Source organism: Scyliorhinus canicula, chromosome 25 (assembly GCF_902713615.1).
Source record: "Scyliorhinus canicula chromosome 25, sScyCan1.1, whole genome shotgun sequence".
NCBI classification, from domain to species: Eukaryota; Metazoa; Chordata; class Chondrichthyes; order Carcharhiniformes; family Scyliorhinidae; genus Scyliorhinus; species Scyliorhinus canicula.
In genome coordinates, this window is record NC_052170.1 from 13,170,558 (window position 1) to 13,190,077 (window position 19,520).

The window sequence follows — 19,520 nt, forward strand, 5'->3', positions numbered from 1 at the left end:
CCATTAATTGGAAAAAATGAATTGGGTACTCTAAATTTTTAAAAAACTCCACACGGACAGTGACCCAGGGCCGGATTCAAACCCAGGTCCTCAGCGCCGCAGTCCCAGTGCTAACCACTGTGCCACCGTGCTGCCCAACCCCTCTCATTTTTAAGTTATTCATTCATGCTTCACAGCGCCGAGGACCCGGGTTCGATCCTGGCCCCGGGTCACTGTCCATGTGGAGTTTGCACATTCTCCCCATGTCTGCCTGGGTCTCACCCCCACAATAATAATAATAATCTTTATCACTGTCACTGGCAGGCTTACCTTAACACTGCAATGAAGTTACTGTGAAAATTCCCTAGTCGCGCCTATTCGGGTACAACGAGGGAGAATTCAGAAAGTCCAATTCACCTAACAAGCACACCTTTCGGGACTTGTGGGAGAAAAGCAGAGCACCCGGAAGAAACCCATGCAGACTTGGGGAGAACACGCAGTCTCGCACAGACAATGACCCAAGGATGAATCGAATCTGGGACCTTGGCGCTGTGAAGCGCCAGTGCTAACCACTGTGTTCCCGTGCAGCCCTAACCCAAAGATGTGCAAGATAGGTGGATTGGCGCATGTTAAATAACCCCACCTTAATTAGAATTTTTAAAAAAACAATAATTTAATCATTATTCATTTTTTAAAAAATTATTTAAAGTGGCCAATTCTTTTTTCCCATCTATCCTGCACATCATTTGGTTATGGGGATGAGACCCACCCAGATACGGGGGAATTTCATTCATTCAGGGGATGTGGGTATCACTAGCATCTATTGCCCATCCTGAATTGCTTTTGAGATGTGCTCAGCAATTCATAAACGAACAGAAGACCTGTTGGGCTGAATGGCCTATTTCTATGCTGAATATTCTGTGTGATGAATCATTCTGTGGCTGTGTGTGGGACAAGCATGGCACAAAGTATCTGAGGTATTTGCAGAAATAATAGCCTGACAATCCAGCTGGCACTTGAAAAGATGCTCTAAAGGTGTCAACATCATTTTGAAATCAATGAGTTCATACACTTCTGGATTTTGCAATATCATCCATCTTGGAAAATATAATTTTAATCTAATTAGCCTTCAATCTTGCAATATTCCATATCAGACTAATTCTTAAATTCATTTAACTCTATTTAATGCGCTATAAGATTCTAAATTATTCCCACTGTGTGGATTCAATGATCAATGGGAAAGTAAGAGGGCAATTGAATGGGGAAAAGTAATCAGAGGAATTTCTAATTGTTTTCACTTGGATTAAGACCAAAGCTTCTTAGAAAAGTCAGAGTGATTAGTACTAGAGCAGAATACTAGGCAATCTCACCCACTAAAAGAGGAAGCAAACATAGCCTTAACACTCCCAATTGGAAAGAATATATAGCACTTTAACACATCCCAAAAATACCTCAAAGTACAACATCTTAAATTGAATAACTTTGAGATAGAACAACTGTTCCTCCACAGGCAAACGCATTAACGATTTTGCACTTCGACGAAATCTGGCAAACAGCTGGAAATGGAATGTTAGCCATGGTCCTGTGTTGTTTTTGGGATAGCCTCATTTGGGCAGCACGGTAGCACTATGGCTTCACAGCGCCGGGGTCCCAGGTTTGCTTCCCCGCTGGGTCATTGTCTATGCGGAGTCTGCACGTTCTCCCCGCGCCTGTGTGGGTTTGCTCCGGGTGCTCCGGTTTCCTCCCACAGTCCGAAGACGTGCAGGTTAGGTGGATTGGCCATGATAAATTGCCCTTAGTGACCAAAAAGGTTAGGAGGTGTTATTGGGTTACGGGGATAGGGTGGAAGTGAGGGCTTAAGTGGATCGGTGCAGACTCAATGTGCTGAATGGCCTCCTTCTGCACTGTATGTTCTGTGATAGTTAATGCTTGCATCAACTGCTGGATATGCAGGCTAGCCCTCAGTAAAATGTCTTATTTGACGAGGAGCAAAGTGGCGGAGTGGTTAGCACTGCGGCCTCACGGCGCAGAGGTCCCATGTTCGATCCCAGCTCTGGGTCATTGTCCGTGCGGAGTTTGCACATTCTCCCCGTGTTTGTGTGGGTTACGCCCCCACAACCCAAAAGATGTGCAGGGTAGGTGGATTGGCCACTCTAAATTGCCCCTTAATTGGAAAAAAATGAGTTAGGGTATTCTAAATTTATATTAAAAACATCTTATTTGAAGAATTGCACTTCCAACAATGCTCCAGGGTCCTGATCTAGATCATATGATGCCTGGTACAGGGTTTCATTTCACAGCCTTCTGGATGTGAGAGAGGCATCAACTGGGTCAAGTTGTCAGGAGGGAGGGCACCACGATGGTTCAGTGGTTAGCATTGCAGCCTCACGGCACTGAGGTCCCAGGTTCTCACCCGGCTCTGGGTCACTGTCTGCATGGAGTTTGCACATTCTCCCTGTGCTCGTGTGAGTTTTGCCCCCACAACCCAAAAGATGTGCAGGGTAGATGGATTGGCCACACTAAATTGCCCCTTAATTGGAAAAAATGAATTGGGTACTCTAAATTTAAAAAGTTGTCAGGAGGGTCTTTTTTGTAGGATACAAAATCCAGTTAATCTTTAATCTCTAATGTTGTTCTGTGTTAAAGGGACTACATAAATGCAAGCTGTTTTTAATCCATTTGGATTGAAAGAAGCAGACTCTATTTCTGATTTTTTTCTTTAAAATAAGATAGAGCCCAGCATTTCCACAATCAGTGAGCATAATTGGCGGTATTGGGAGTTAAAAGGCTAATGTAGGTACTTCTTTCAAATGAGCAATAACAATATTCCTCCAATTCATTTCAAAGGTCACTCACCCCAGTTTTTCTTGGCACCTCAGTCAGTGGAAGGCAGGTCCAATCTCATTGTTAAAGTGTAACTTGTCCCCGAGCTTCGGCCTGTGTTGAGCTGCATGGGTGATGCATTCCCTCACTGCCCAATCTTCCAGCCCTCGGTGTAGCCAACATGTGCTAAACTCGAGCACTATACTCTTTTGTAGCACAGTGCATTAAACTCTTGCTTCTGAGTAAGATGGTTGCGGACCCCAGGACTTCACTGCAGAAATCAAAGCTGACATACCAAAGCAGGTCTGAGGGAGAGCTGCACTACTCAAGGTGCTGTATCTATTGGATGAGGTGTTTAAAACTGAAGATCTGTTTGCTCTCTCAAGTGAACGTGGATGAGAGCTAGGTGATTATCTCCTGTAGCTTGACCAATATTTATCCCTCAATCAACATCACAAAATCAGGTTGTATGGTCATATTGATCTTTGTGGGAGCCTGTTGTGCGAATGTCGGCTGCCATGTTTCCTTCATTACAATGGCAATTACATTTCAAAAGCACTGTGGTGGCACGGTGGCACAGGGGCAGCACTGCTACCTCACAGCGTCAGGGACCCAGCTTCAATTTCAACCTTGGGTGACTGTCTGTGAGGAGTTTGTACTTTCTACCCCGTGTCCGCATGGGTTTCCTCTGGGTGCTCCGGTTTCCTTCCACAGTCCAAAGATGTGCAGGTTAGGGGGATTGCCCCTTAGTGTCCAAAAGCTTAGTTGGGGTTACGGGAATAGGGTGTGGGGCGTGGGCCTAGGTAGGTGCTCTTTCAGAGGATTGCCTTGGTGGGCTGAATGGCCTCCTTCTGCACTGTAGGGATTCTGTGATTCTATGAATTGGCTGTAAAGCGCTTTGAGATATTTGGTGATTGTGAAGGGCACTAGATAAATGCAAATCTTTCTTTCTCCTCCTAAAATAGCTTGAGAGGATCTCCATAATAAAGCTACCTTAGGAACAAACTCTACTAAAAATCTGTGCTAAAATGAAGCTGTGCAATTATTACAGTAACACCTCATCGAGATTTCTGTCCATTATTTTAGTGAGGCAGTAGCGAGTGGGTGAATGATTGGCAAAACAACAGCAAAGCAATTTCGTATAAGTTAAGTGTTCTGTGTTCTTATGAACACAGTGTTATTTCAAAGCCAGAGTGCTTTTGCCTCTATTACACAGTTGCATGATGTTATTGTGAATAGTCTTTAAAATAACACCTTGCGTTACACCTGGTGCCTGTAAACATCACAGAAATAACATTTGATTCCATATCCTGACCATCAACTACTGACCATATCCTCTGTCAGAATCCCCTAACCATCCCGTTTTCCCAGAACTCCCCCCCCCCCCCCCCCCCCCCGCCACACACATACACACCCGCCCACCCACTGCAAGATGCCCCCGTGAGCTTTCTGCCTTGTACGTTTCAGGATGACTAATAATGGCTTCTACACATTACTTTTATGAGTGCTGTTATGTTGGACTCCTCCCCCTCCCCTGTTGTTACCAAACTATTGCTCAAGGCAGAAGGTTAAATTGAGCTGGCCATATGCCCTCATCCAATAGGCAGCTAATATGTAATCTCATATACACAAGGCTGCATAGATGATAGTTTATGTGACTGCACAAATCATACGATGTTTCCTAACCTTCCCACTGTGAAAGACCTTGAATTCAGACCAAGGATTTTTTTTCCACCCTTTGCTCCCTGCTGTTCGTCTATCCAACTATTAATCAACAATTGTTCCATTGGAAGCTTTGGATGTCACAGGAGACATGGGTTTTGAATCGGTTCCAACTACATTGGGGTACTGGGTAGCTGGAAGACTCCAGGTGTACTGGTGCATTGTCATTTGATGGTGTAGTTCTGTAATATTCGCTGTAAATGGAGGTGGGTTCAGTTAGCGAAGTTGGAGATGCTGATTGGCATAGTTGGAAATGCAGCGGTTGGAGCTGGTGCTGTCAAGAATCGAGGACTAAAAAGTTCTGTTCATCTCCCATTGCTGGTGTGACTTGTTAATGTGCAAAGTGGTAATACAAAAGCAATGCAGATAGGTTAGGGAGGGCCAGTGTTCAATGAATCAAAGTTTTAACCAATTTGGCTGGTGACCTTTAACAATGTAAACAGTTTATCAACATCATGTAGGTGTGGAACAGCTCAAGAACGTGGAATTTAATCATGAAAGGTGTGGGTGATACATCTTGGGAGGACTAACAAGGCATAGAAATATGCAATGAATGGTTGGACCCTAGGAAGTGCAGAGGAGCAAAGGTACCTTGGTGTGCATATTCACAGATCTCTGGCCTGATCACTGCCAGGCAGACAATGCCAGTGTGGCACCTTGGCAGTACCAGTCTGGCACCCTGACAGTGCCCATTGCAGCTGGCAGTGCCACCTGTGTCATCCTGGCACTGTCAGGGTACCAGGCAGACAGTGCCCAGGTGCCCAGCAGTGGCAGGGTACCACCCTGCCCAGAAGCATGCACTTGGGGGCCTCCAATTTCCTGGGAGACCCCCACGAGTACCATTCCAACTGGTCCCCATTTGTGTAGAGCAGTAATAATAATAAGAATCTTGGGGCAGCACGGTGGCACAGTGGTTAGCATTGCTGCCTACGGCGCTGAGGACCCGGGTTCAAATCCCGGCCCTGGGTCACTGTCCGTGTGGAGTTTGCACATTCTCCCCATGTCTGCGTGGGTTTCACCCCCAGAACCCAAAGATGTGCAGGGTAGGTGAATTGGCCGCACTACATTGCCCCTTAATTGGAAAAAATAATTGGGTACTCTAAATTTATATTTAAAAAAATAAATAAATAATAAGAATCTTTATTAGTGTCACAAGCAGGCTCACATTAACACTGCAATGCAGTTACTGTGAAAATCCCCTAGTCGCCACACTCCGGCGCCTGTTCGGGTATACAGAGGGAGAATTCAGAATGTCCAAATTACCTAACAAGCACGTCTTTCGGGACTTGTGGGAGGAAACCGGAGCACCCGGAGGAAACCCACACAGACACGGGGAGAACATGCAGACTCCGCACAGACAGTGACCCAAGCCGGGAATTGAAGCTGAGAACTAGTGCTGTGAAGCAACAATGTTAACCACTATGCTACCGTGCTGCGCTGACCGGCATTCACTCGAGGTCTCCAATGTGAATGACATAGATCCCAACGTCTTGGTTACCTCAGGGAACTGCATAATAGAGTGAGATTGGCTGGCTTGCTCTAATATGCAGATTTGCCAAAAAATGATCCCGCCCACAAAGAGTAGGCTTCGCACCGCAAACTCTCGCAAGATCGTGTTAGATCTTGCGAGGCATGGCAAGCCAGGTAGATCCCAGGAGCGGAGTCTCCTGGCAGTTACCGGCCACGTTGTGCAGCTTTTCAGGCGCAGTGTGGCCAGTAGGTTGTGCCCATAGTTCCCATTTGGTTCGATTGCGCCCTCCAACTGAGGCATTGAATATAGGAGCAGGGAGGTTATGCTGGAGCCGTATAAAATATTGGTTAGGCCCCAGCTGAGTACTCTGTGCAGTTCTGGTTACCACGCTATAAAAAGGATATGATTGCACTGGAGAGGGTACAGAGGAGATTCACCAGGAAGTTGCCTGGGTTGGATCGTTTCAGTTAAGAGAGACTGGAAAGGCTGGGGCTGTTTACCCTGGAGCAGAGAAGGCTGAGGAGAGACCTGATTGAGATGTACAAAATTATGAGGTGGACAGGAAGGTACTTTTCCTCTTAGTGGAAACCAGGGGGCATAGATGTAAGATAATGAGTAGGAGATTTAGAGGAGATGTGCAGAAAACCTTTTCACTCAGAGGGTGGTCGGAATCTGGAACTCACTGCCTGAAAAGATGGTATAGGTGGGAACCCTCGCAGCTTTTAAGAAGTATTTAGATCAGCACTTGAAATGACCTTGCATACAAGGCAACGGCCGAAATGCTGGAAAATGGGATTAGGATAGTTAGATGGTTGGTGCGGACGCGATGGGCTGAAGGGCCTCTTTCCGTGCTGTAAAACTCTATGACAGAGAAAGTTACATTCAGTGCAACTGGGGCTGACGTTTACTCAGTGTTCGATTAATCAGTGGTATCACAAACAAACTTTCAGACGTGCCTTTGAAAACAGACAAAGGCAGGACCTCAGGAGGCATCAGACAGCCCTAGGGATTCTGCTGGTTGCTTATTCACAACATAAACACCTGAAGCTTTATCAATGTTCAGCCAGGCTAGGGTCACAAATTGCTACTGAGAGGTGGGGTGAGGTGAGCTTCTCTAGGAAGGGTGGGGCAGACTGTTGTTGGCTTTGATTTATTACCACAGATAATGCCTGACCAGCTTAGTATTTCCAATTTTTTCTCTTCATATTTCAGCTTTCTAGCATCCGCAGTATATTGCCCCTTAAAAAAAATCACTCGGCTCGCAGGTCACTAACTTTTGTTCAAATCCTTAGCTAAGCAGCGGAACTGGACCCTTTGCAGAATCCTATGAAAAATAATGTAAATTCCTGGCATTCCTAGATGTCACGAGGCTCATACTCTGAGGCAAGTATGGATTGTGGGGTTTGTGGTGTGGGCGTTCCATGCTGATTCACTCCATCAGGCCACATTTTTTAAGCCCAACCCATCGCCTTTGATTTGCATAGAACTTAAAGAGCAGGGAGGAATTGCCACTCGGTGGCTGTCAAGGTCTGACAGACAGGATACAGCAGGGAGTTTGTCCAACACCATTACCCCAGAGATGTTTAAGTTATCAGGAATCTCAAGGCTCTTGCTGAGTACTTATCAGATTTCAACAGCAACAACAACTTGTGGTTGAGTAAAACATCCCAAGGCACTTCACAGCCATCAAACAAAATTTGGCACCAAGCTCATAAAGAGATAGCAGGACAGATAACCAAAAACCTGGTTTCAAGGTGTATCTTAAAAGAGAAAAAAGGTGGAGAGCCAGAGAGATTTAGGGAGGGAAGTTCAGAGCGCCACAGCTGAACATGTCAACAGTCGAGCAATTAAAATCAGGGATTTACAAGAGGCCGGAATTGGAGGAGAGCAGAGATTTCAGAGGTATTTGTGGGAGAGGTGAGGGATTTGAAAACAAAGATGGGAATTTTAAAATCGAGGTGTTGCTTAACAGAAACGAATATCAGTCAGCGAGCTTAGGGATGATGAGTGAATGGGACTTTGTGCAATTTAAGAAAATGGCAGCAGAGTTTTGAATGAGCTAAAGATAATGGAGGGTGGAAGAGCGTGGAAGGTGAATTTCACACAAAATAATCTTTTCTAAAGAGTCTTTAATTATATTTTTAAATCTTGTAAAAATAATGAATAATCCCTTTGTAAGATCTCTTTGAAACAACAATCAAGGAGAGTTATATAAAGCAACTATTTTTTTTGTTTAATAAATTTAGAGTACCCAATTCTTTCTTTTTCCAATCAAGGGGCAATTTAGCGTGGCCAATCCATCTAACCTGCACATAGGAAATGAAATGAAAATCGCTTGTCACGAGTAGGCTTCAATGAAGTTACTGTGAAAAGCCCCTAGTCGCCACATTCCGCCGCCTGTTCGGGGAGGCTGGTACGGGAATTGAACCGTGCTGCTGGCCTGCTTGGTCTGCTTTAAAAGCCAGTGATTTAGCCCAGTGTGCTAAACCAGCCCCTATTTGGGTATATTTGGGTTGTGGAGGTGAAACCACGCAGACACGGGGAGAATGTGCAAACTCCACAGGGACAGTGACCCAAGGCTGGGATTCGAACCCGTGTCCTCAGCGCCGTAGTCCCAGTGCTAACCACTGTGCCACGTGCCGATATAAAGCAACTATTAATTTTAACTGTGAAAACACTTTCCTGGTTGTTTTTTGAAAAGGGCTGGGATCCTAACTATTTTAACTCTGGCAGATTTCCTGTGCATTGATCACAGTAGTCAGAGTCTGAACAGCGGCTGGTGGCCAGCTTGGACCACGGTTTAGAGTGGCAATTGGAAACTAATTATTGTTGCTGTTGGAAATTTCTCCAGATTGGCAATGCCCCTCCCTGTTAGATCAACAATTTCATCAGTTTAACTCGAAGCCATAAAAAAGGCAGTGATCTCTTTTATGATTTGGGTGTTTGCTGGGGCGGCTGAGTGTGTCTCAATTGTTCCAAAAGGAGGCGGAAAAGCAACAGGAAATGATTGGCTTTCTACCTCTTTTTGTATAAAAAGATGATTCAGGTATGATTTGTTATTTTTCTCAAACTGTGACATCTGGAGCTCTCAAATGTTCGCATAAATAGATCTTTGTCAAAGGCAGGATGTGATGACTTAATTATAAAGTTGTCGAGTCCCAAGCAGCATCAGGGAACTTTGTTGTATTTTGTTAGGTTTGATAGACACACAGGGACAGTAATGAACTCTGTATATGCTATGCAATTCCAATTCCTTTTTTATTCATTGTTCTTTAAATTCCATGAAAAACATGGAAGATGACATCCCCCATGGGAAGAGGGAAAAATAGAATGAAATTTCTCTTTTTTGAGTTATGCAATCAATAGTTTCTTCCTTTTCACTTATTGAAATTGTACATCCTTCTCGAAGTTCGCATAAATGTGACGTCAATTGGCGAATGAGTTACATCTTAAGTGAAGGGGCGTGAACAATGTATGTTGGCTGTTCCTGCTCTCGAAAAAAGACAACAGCCCGTTTTCCTTGACCAACCCGAGAATGAACAGCCCTTTGCCCCCCCTGGACCACCCTCTACCGCATCCCCATAGACCCCCATCCAGCCCGTCAGACGGGTAAAATGGAGTGAAGGCATGCTCCACCCTCCTCATTTAGAAGAGCAGTTACAGTAAGTATTTGCAACTATTGATTGCATAATGGCAGCACTCAACTGAGAACCACAATCCTTTTTCCGGTAAATGTGCTGTCCCCATTTCAAACTAGAGATGCAGAACTTTTAACTCATATGTAATACTGAAGCAGGGCAGGAATAATTGTATGGCCTATACAGGAGCTTGTTCAGTCTGAACCAACCGTACATGAGCAAAACAACGCGGTACTTGGTAATGAGTGCCTCACTTCCAAACCCCTAAAAGACTCTCAACCATAAAAGGCTCAATTTAGGAGTCCCCTCCCCAAACACAAACTCTATCATCCAGGGGCTGGTTTAGCACACTGGGCTAAATAGCTGGCTTGTAATGCAGAACAAGGCAGCAGCGTGGATTCAATTCCCGTTCCAGCCTCCCCTAACAGGCACCGGAATTTGGCGACTAGGGGCTTTTCACAGTAACTTCATTGAGGCCTACTTGTGACAATAAGCTATTACTATTATAGAAAGACAAGAGCAGTAATGGCATCACTGTTTACTGTCAACTCCAAATTCCCCATAGTCACACACCTTCTCAACTTGGAGATAAATGAGGGGTTGGTTTAGCACAGTGGGCTAAACAGCTGGCTTGTAATACAGAACAATGCCTGCAGCGTGGGTTCTATTCCCGTACCGGCCTCCCCGAACAGGCACCGAAATGTGGCGACTAGGGGCTTTTCACAGTAACTTCATTGAAGCCTACTTGTGACAACAATTGTGACTTCAACATCAATAGATAAATATGGAATCCTTGACCAAAAAAGCATCGTGGGAGTACCAGCATCACAACTTCATTTGTATAGCACCTTTAAAACTGTAGAATAACAATCTATTGGGTCTGTGCTGTTCAAGGGTTGAGCTATTTAATTTTTCTTAAAAGGATAAGGGTAATTTAACATGGCCAATCCATCTAATCTACACATCTTTGGACTGTGTGAGGAAACTGGAGTACCCGGAGGAAACCCACGCAGACACGGGAAGAAAGTGAAAACTCCATCCAGTCACCCGTGGTTGGAATTGAACCCAGGTCCCTTGAGCTGTGAAGCAGCAGTGGGTTGAGCTATTTAATTTTTAAATTTTAAAAAATAAATTTAGAATATCCAATTAATTTTTTCAATTAAGGGGCAATTTAACATGGCCAATCCACCTAACCTGCACATCTTTGGGTTGTGGGGGTGAAACCCACGCAGACACGGGGAGAATGTGCAAACTCCTCACAGACAGTGACCCAGGGCCGGGATTCGAACCCGGGTCCTCAGCACCGTAGGCAGCAATGCTAACCACTGTGTCACCCTTGTTGAGCTATTTAATTAACACCATTCTCCTGCTCTTTCATCATAGCCCTGTAATGTTTGTCCATTCAAATATTGAATCTGCTTTAACTGCCCTTTCATGATGTGGAGATTCCGGTGTTGGACTGGGGTGAGCACAGTAAGAAGTCTTACAACACCAGGTTAAAGTCCAACATGTTAGGGCAGCCCGGTGGCCTAGTGGTTAGCACAACCGCCTCACGGCGCTGAGGTCCCAGGTTCGATCCCAGCTCTGGGTCACTGTCTGTGTGGAGTTTGCACATTCTCCCCGTGTCTGCATGGGTTTCTCCCCCACAACCCAAAAATGTGCAGAGTAGGTGGATTGGCCACGCTAAATTGCCCCTTAATTGGAAAAAATAATTGGCTAATCTAAATTTTTTTTTAAAAGTCCAAAATGTTTGTTTCAAACAGGGGCAGCACGGTGGCAGTGGTTAGCATTGCTGCCTACGGCGCTGAGGACCCAGATTCGAATCCCAGCCCTGGGTCACTGTCCATGTGGAGTTTGCACATTCTCTCCGTGTCTGCGTGGGTTTCACCCCCACAACCCAAAGATGTGCAGGATAGGTAGATTGGCCACGCTAAATTGCCCATTAATTGGAAAAAAATAATTGGGTACTCTAAATTTAAAAAAAATGTTTGTTTCAAACACTAGCTTCCGGAGCACTGCTCCTTTCTCGGGGACTGCCCTTTCAAGCAGTGTATTCCAGATCACAACAACTCACTACGTAATAATTGTTTTGTCATATCTCCTCTGCTCTTTTTGACGGTCATCTTCTATCTATGTCATTTTGTAATAGACTCTCCTGCCATTGGAAAGTTTATGGGTGGGATTCTCCCGTACCCGGTGGGGCGGGGGGTCCCGGCGGGACGGAGTGGCGTGAACCACTCCGGCGTCGGGCCGCCCCAAAGTTGCGGAATCCTCCGCACCTTCAGGGCCTAGACCTGCGCCGGAGTGGTTTGCGCCCCACCGGCCGGTGTGGAAGGCCTTTGGCACCGCGCCAACCAGGGCCGAAGGGACTCAGCCGACTGGTGCGGGTCAGTGCAAGCGCGGGAGCATCAGCGGCTGCTGACGCCAGCCCCGCGCATGCACGCGGGGGGTGGGTTTCATCTTCACGCCCGCCATCGCGGAGACCAACACAGCAGGCGCGTAGGAAGAGTGCCCCCACAGCACAGGCCCGCCCGCGGATCAGTGGGTCCCGATCGTGGGTCAGGCCACCGTGGGGGCACACCCCGGGGCCAGATCGCCCCGCGCCCCATCCCCACGCCGGTAAGGGAACTAGTCCAATTTACGCCGGTGGGACCTGCATAGAACGAGTGGGACTTCGGCCCATTCGCGGGTCGGAGAATCGCCGGGGTGGGGGGGGGGCTGCTGTGAGCGGCCGCCGAGGCGCGATTCCCGCCCCCGCTGAATCTCCGGTGCCGGAGAGTTGGGCAGCCGGCGGGGGCGGGATTCACGCTGCCCTCTGGCGAATCTCCGACCCGGTGGGGGGTCAAGAGAATCCCGCCCTATCTTTATTTACTCTAGCATGGAAAAACATCACATGTTTTGACAAACAAAATGTGAATGGTTAAATACACATAGGGGAGGGGCAGCATGGTGGCGCAGTGGTTAGCACTGCTGCCTCACAGTGCCGATGACCCAGGTTCGATCCCGACCCCGCGTCATTGTTCCTGTGGAGTTTGCAGATTCTCCCCATGTCTGCGTGGGTCTTAGCCCCACAACCCAAAAAGATGTGCACGGTAGGTGAATTGGCCACTCTTTTGAGGTCAACAAAATAGAAAAAAAGGAAGCAAACTTAGAGATACTAAGTTTTGTAAACAGCGTTTGGGGCACTGTTCTAAAGTAACAAAGATCAGCAGAAAATTAAAGATATCAAATGAGATTGCAATTAAGGGGATCAATAAAGCATTCCAACCCTCCGATGTCCACAGAACATGGAAGGCCTCAATGGTGCATGTGGACAATGTGCTCCCGGCTGTGAATGAAGAAAGGCAGTCAGTTGGACCACCATCTTGGTCGCCCGCTGCATACATATGGCGGGCTTTGCCAGGCGCAGGAGCAGGTTGACAAGGAGGTCCTCTGTCTTCTCTGCCCCTCTCCGTATTGGGTGCCTGTAGATCAGGAGCGTGGAGCTGAAGTCCAAACAAAATATTTGTCAGAAAACTAAAAAGGGAGTGCAGCCTATAACTCGTAACATAGACTGGTCCCTGGACTTCACAAGGCTGCAAAAATGGCATTTGCTGTCCTTGGTTCACTTGATATGGCCAAATGCATTTGAAGAAATATGGAATCTGTATCCTTATTAATATCCAGGCACACAACAGCCTAATCAAAGAATGGTTGCAGTACAGAAGGCAGCCAATTGGCCCATCGTTTTTATGTTGCCTTTCTGCAGATACACATCTATCTTTTGCTAGGAATTGATTTCATTGCGAGGGTAAGTTCTACGCTAGATTGCTCAGTCCTTTCTGCAGGTCACACACAAGTGCTAGACCCACATGAGAAATCAACCGACATGCCGGAAATCTTAGGAAATGGTTGTGATATTCAGAAATGAGAATCAAATAAAGATTTTGAAATTAGGCGTAAATCTCGGGCACAAAAACACTGGGCGCGATTCTCTGCTCCCCACGCCGGGTGGGAGAATCACGGGAGGCCCCCCCGACAAATTTCACACCCCCGCGATTCTCCCCCACGCCTGGGTCGGAAGAATCACCGCTCGCCGTTTTTCACGGCGAACGGCGATTCTCCGAGCGGCTTGCCGTTCGCGGCCGTTTCACAACGGCGGCAAACACACATGGTCGCTGCCGTCGTGAAAAGGTAGTGAGAAGCCCGTTTGGGGCTTGTAGGTGGCCTAGCAAGGAAAGAGCACCACGACTGTGCTCGGGAGGGGACAGGCCCGCGATCGGTGCCCACCAATCGTTGGGCCGGCGTCCAAATCGGACGCACTATTCCCCTCCGCCGCCCCGCAAGATCAAGCCGCCACGTCTCGCGGGGCGGCTGAGGGGAAAGACGGCCACCGCGCATGCGCGGGTTCGTGACGTCAGCCGCACATGCGCGGGTTGGAGCTGGCCAATCTGCGCATGCGCGGTTGACGTCATTAGGCGCGCCAGCCGCGTCATTCTTGGCGCGATGACCCCGCGGCCGAGAGTTATGGAGCGCCGCTCCTAGCCCTGCCGGGAGGGGAGAATAGGGGGCGAGGAGCGGCCTCCGAGGCCGTTGTGAAACTTCGGCCGAGTTCACGACGGCCCTTCCGATTTTTCCCGGGAGCGGAGAATTCCGCCCACTGTGTTCTGGTCTATTCAGTCATGACTAGTTAATCTCTGAGCAATATCACATCAAATTTACCATGCAATAATAGATCATTTAGTGCACCTGATCGATGCTAGTGTTTAGTTTCCACTCCATCAAACCCTCTTAGAATATTTTTATTCCTTTTTCCCTCATACACTTCTCTAGTTTCCCCATTAATGCAATAATTTACCTCATCTGCTCCATGTTGTAGCAAGTTTCTTCTGAATTCTTTATTGGATTTATTAAAGACTACGTTTGGACTACACTACCTAAATGGAAGGATCGTCTCTGCACCTACCCTCTCAAAATCTATCATGGTATTAAAGACCTCTGTCAGGTAATCTCTCAGCCTGTTCAGTCTTTCTTGATATTTTTTAAATATAAATTTAGAGTAGCCAATTATTTTTTTTTCCAATTTAGGGGCAATTTAGTGTGGCCAATCTGCCTAACGTACACATCTTTGAATGTGCAAACTCCACACGGACAGTGGCGCAGAGCCGGGATTCGAAACCGGGTCCTCAGCTCTGCAGTCTCAGTGCTAACCACTGCGCCATGTGCCACCCCCTTTCTTGATATTTATAACCTCCTAGTTATGATACTATCCTTTTTTTTGCACCTTCTGTAGGACCTCTGTATTCCTTTTGTAATATGAGAGAATGCATAGTACGCCATGTGTGAACAGATAGCCAGCAGTGTCAAGTGAACTTGCCCAAAATAAATTCACTGCCACATTCTGATGCTGAAAGTCGTCGGCCCATTTAGATTTTAACTAGTTTCTGGGGTCGATTTGCCTTTCTTTTTGCACATTCCGGTTTTGTAGGAGCTTCGCTCTCTTGCTTGTATTCTACTGGACCCATCCTTTGTTTCTAAACTTCACCCATGACCTCACAGCATGCCATTTACTCACTCCTTACCCGTTGGTTCTCTTCCTATCTCCTTTCTCCCAGCTCTATATTTGCTTAAATGTTATTCATCTTTGAATGTTGTCCAGTTGCAATGAAAGATCATGGACCTGAAATGTTCAATCTAAATTCTCCACAGACGCTGCCTGAACATGCAGAGTGTTTTCCAGCATTTTCGGTTTTCATTTTAAGAAACTGTCAGGATAAAAATGGGAGCGCGGGGTGCTGAGAACATCCTTCAGAGACATGGCGGGAACAAATTGTGCATCTCCTTTTCAGAGGTGACAGTTACCTCAAAGCTCAATGATTCCAATGCGCTCATTACTGGCCTTCCACATTCTAATCTTGAGCTCACCCAAAACTCTGCTGCCCATATCCTAACTTTCGAGGTTCATTCACCCATCATCCCTGTACTCGCTGGCCCACACAGGATCCTGGTTCAGCAATGTTCTGGGATTGTGATTGGCACAGTTGCTTCACAGCTCCAGGGTCCCAGGTTCGATTGCCGGCTTGGGTGTTTAGCTCACTTGGCTAAATCGCTGGCTTTTAAAGCAGACCAAGCAGGCCAGCAGCACGGTTCGATTCCCGTACTAGCCTCCCCGGACAGGCACCGGAATGTGGCGACTAGGGGCTTTTCACAGTAGCTTCATTGAAGCCTACTCGTGACAATAAGCCATTTTCATTTCATTTCATTTGTGTGTGGAGTCCGCATGTTCTCCCTGTGTCTGCGTGGGTTTCCTCCGGTTGCTCCAGTTTCCTCCCACAATCCAAAGACGTGCAGGTTAGGTGGATTGGCCATGCTAAATTGTCCTTAGCGTCCAAAAAGGTTAGATGGGGTTACTGGGAATAGGGTGGAGATGTGGGCTCAGATAGGGTGATCTTTTCATGGGGCGGTGCAGACTCGATGGGCCGAATGGCCTCCTTTTGCACTGTAAATTCTGTGATCACAGTGCTCCTCTAATTCAGGCCTCTTTCGCAGCCCTGATTTTCATCGCTCCATTGCCAGCCATGACTTTAACTGTCTAAACCTCTCCATCTCTTGCTCCATCTTTAGGAGGATCCTTAAAACCTAGCTCTTCGACCAAATATGTCGACCTTAATATCTCTTCACTTGGAACTCTGTGTCAAATGTTGTTTGATAGCACCTGTGGAGTGTCTTAAGACATTCTAATGTTTTAAAGGTGCCATATAAATGCAAATTGTTGCCATAAAAGGCAAACATGTACACAAAAACAGACACAGTCAAGTATTTATTTTATTGTAGTCCAGTGATAATGACAGTACAGAATTCCTTTGCAGTCTGTAAAGAGGGAGGTTTTGACCTGTTTAAAATACAGTATAGTAATGGGAGTGAATTCCTACACACATGCTTACACACGTCACAGTACAATGAGGCAAGGACTGCATGTGACCGACTGCGCTCGCACGGAGAAAGGAAACAAAATAAATGTCTAGAAAAATCAAGTATTCCCAAAAATCATGAGTTTTTGTTCTTTCTCTGGTCAGACTTTTTCAAGTTGTCAGTTGTTGTGCAGAATGCAGTGCACCATCCAGCAACGAGTTAACTCACGGGTTAGTGTCATAGTCCACGATTCAACTCCATTTGGTTAATTTAATTAATGTAACGATTAACCAGATGGATTATATATTACACGGTGTGAGGAAACTCAGCAGGAAATTAAAAGTAAGGGTGGGATGGGTAGGAATTAGATTGTGGGATGCCTGCAGTTAGCAGCTGTGTTTTTGTCAGAATTAATGTTGTTTGCACAAAAACGATGCCAGCTTGGAAAAGCCCCATAACGCCACTGTGAACACGACCGGCTTCAACATGGCGAGACACTAAGTTGATAATCCTACATGCCTTCTCTCTCCTGCTGTAAATATGCAAGTTTACATTTGTACTAATAACGTAAACTACACTGCTAGCCGGACACAGGTACGAGAACATCGCACAGTCACTTTGTGAAGGATGGACAATGCCCCAGTGTAGATTCCGACACAGAATGTTATCCTGAGATTAATCTTCTTCGCTACCAGTTCCTGACCGTTCCTGAAAAAGCACAAAAACACACAAAAATCATAAGAATATAAGAAATAGGAGCAGGAGTAGGCCATTCGGCCCCTCTAACCTGCTCCACCATTCAATAAGATCATGGCTGATCTTCTACCTCAACTCCACTTTCCCATTCTATCCCTATATTCTTTAATTCCACTAGTACCTAATAATCTATCTCTGTTTAGCATTTACTCAGCAACTACTCATTCTCAGCTCTCTAGGGATGAGAATTTCCAAAGGTTGACAACTCATTAAATGAATGCATTTCTCTTCATCTCAGTCCTAAATGGAAACCCCTTATCTTGAGGCTATGACCTCTAATTCTGAACTCCCCAGCTAGAAGGAACATCCTCCTACAACTACCCTGTCAAGCCCCTTAAGAATTTTATATATTTCTATACATGAGATCACCTCTCATTCTTCTACATTCTAGGGAATATAGGTCTAGTCTACTCAATTTCTCATGGTCGAAAAAACGTGCTGTTTTGTCTTCATCCCTCTCCCATTGCTTCAGTTCTCTACTTTTCAGTGCAGCTGAAAGCTTGCTGCATTTTAAAGTCTCTTGGTAAATCTCGTGACAATAAACAAGACAGTTGTGATCACTGATATAATTCCGAATGTACAACTTTGACATTCCTGATATTCCCACCCCACCTGACACACACTTCCCAACATCTGCTCCTGTTGGCACTGGCTGCCATCTGGTACTTTATCCAATTGCCCATTCTTCATATGTGGCCTCATTTGAGGTTATACAACCACAGGGGTGATTGTCAGAGCCAAACCCAATCCTAATCTCACCTAATATTCACATAGGTGCAGTTTCTAGCAGGCATTGCTGGACAGCGATCAGAAGTACGAAGCCTGGTTGATTTGTCCCTTTCCTGGTCCTGGGAACAGTAAGATCAGTTGTCGAACCCATAAATTCACACTGGTCAAGATCAGGCCAGAGTAAATGGATATAAATAGACTTGTAGTTAAGAAGGTGCAGCAGCTTCATCTTGCAGAGGTAGGATGTGAGTTCCTGATCTCAGGCTGGTAACTGCGGGGGCAGAGGTGGGGGTTGAGGTGGGGAGAAGGGTGGAACACACAGGCAGTTTTTGTCCTTCTAGTATTGCATGGTGCAGTGCAGTTCGTACAAAAAACTTGTTAACTGTCCTTGGTGAATTAATTGGCAGGCAGCTGCAGGTCTCAAAAGCTACAACTTTGAATGCATGAGGTCAACATGGAGGAGGCTACAGGCCACCCAATACTGGAGATCCCGTGTCACTGGCTTAAACTCAACTTTGTACAATGTAAATACTGCAATAACGGGCTCAGGTACTGGGTCCCACCTCATCCACTTCCTCCTCCGTGTCATCGTCGCTTACAACGGGTTTGGATTTGGAGGTACGGCTGGAGCGTTTGCGCCCTTTCACTCGATCCTGGCTCTTCTCCTTCCGGCTTAGCTTAATCTTCACTTTCACTGAACGAGCTGAGAGATAGAGAGAGATGGAATTACAAAGGGTGTACCTAATCCACGTACATTCACTCTCATCACAACTAGTAACAATGTCATAATTGGGAGTCAGAGTTCCCACAACCCTGGCTGTCCTCATTCCCCAATTCAGTAATCAGTCAGAATATGTTCCCTCGACCCAAGTGTGTTCCCTCCATCCAGGAATAATCATTATTCACTAAACTGTTAAATCAGTGATCCTGGAATGTTCCCTTGATCCTGGACTTGCTCGTTCCCTAATTCCTAAGATGGCAGCTCTTGGGAAAATGCTTCATATCAATATCCTCTTCAGACAGGCCATTATGAGGGTTTCCTTGTTCCCCAGGGGACCCTACTCTGGTGGAGTGAGCAGCTGGAGCCTCTTTCCCTACAGTGGCAGAGTGGTCACAGCCTGGCTAACAGAAGGAACTGGGCAGACTGATGAAGGGGAAGTAAAATTCTGATACGTCTTCCCAACAGTGGATGAATGGTAAACAGTGAACACCTCAGATCCCTAACCAACATGACAATGTTGGCACGCACAGAATACACCATTTAAACCAAACCATTTGCTGTCCCTCCACCCTGCCCAGTCACCCAAAATCATTAATAACCTTCCCATGCGATCGCAGGAGTAACACCTGCCCCTTTCCCTACTCACCATCCAAGGCACTAAACACCAGTGATTTACTTGCACTTCTTTCAATTGAGTCTACTGTATTTGCTTCTCAAAATGCGGTCACCTCTACATTGGGGAAACACAGACTGGGTGAACATTTTAAGGCATACCATCGCTCAGTCTGTA

The 19,520-nt window shown here is 46.3% G+C and overlaps 1 protein-coding gene and 1 long non-coding RNA gene across 9 annotated transcripts in view; one reads left to right on the top strand and one right to left on the bottom strand.

Annotated features, from left to right (window-relative positions):
• LOC119957083 overlaps window positions 1-19,520 on the top strand; it is a 110,504-nt gene that overhangs the window by 1,028 nt on the left and 89,956 nt on the right. The window lies entirely within an intron of this gene.
• smarca4a (SWI/SNF related, matrix associated, actin dependent regulator of chromatin, subfamily a, member 4a) overlaps window positions 16,420-19,520 on the bottom strand; it is a 115,301-nt gene continuing 112,200 nt past the window's right edge. For 7 of the 8 annotated variants that reach the window (XM_038784744.1, XM_038784742.1, XM_038784743.1 and 4 more), the window contains 2 exons: window positions 18,573-18,712; window positions 16,420-17,232 (listed from right to left, as the gene is read on the bottom strand). In XM_038784744.1, the coding sequence (XP_038640672.1) occupies window positions 17,200-17,232; window positions 18,573-18,712 (173 nt within the window). In that variant the 3' untranslated portion in view covers window positions 16,420-17,199. Of the gene's footprint in view, window positions 17,233-18,039; window positions 18,713-19,520 lie in introns of all 8 variants that reach the window. The other variant, XR_005458736.1, reaches the window with a different exon arrangement.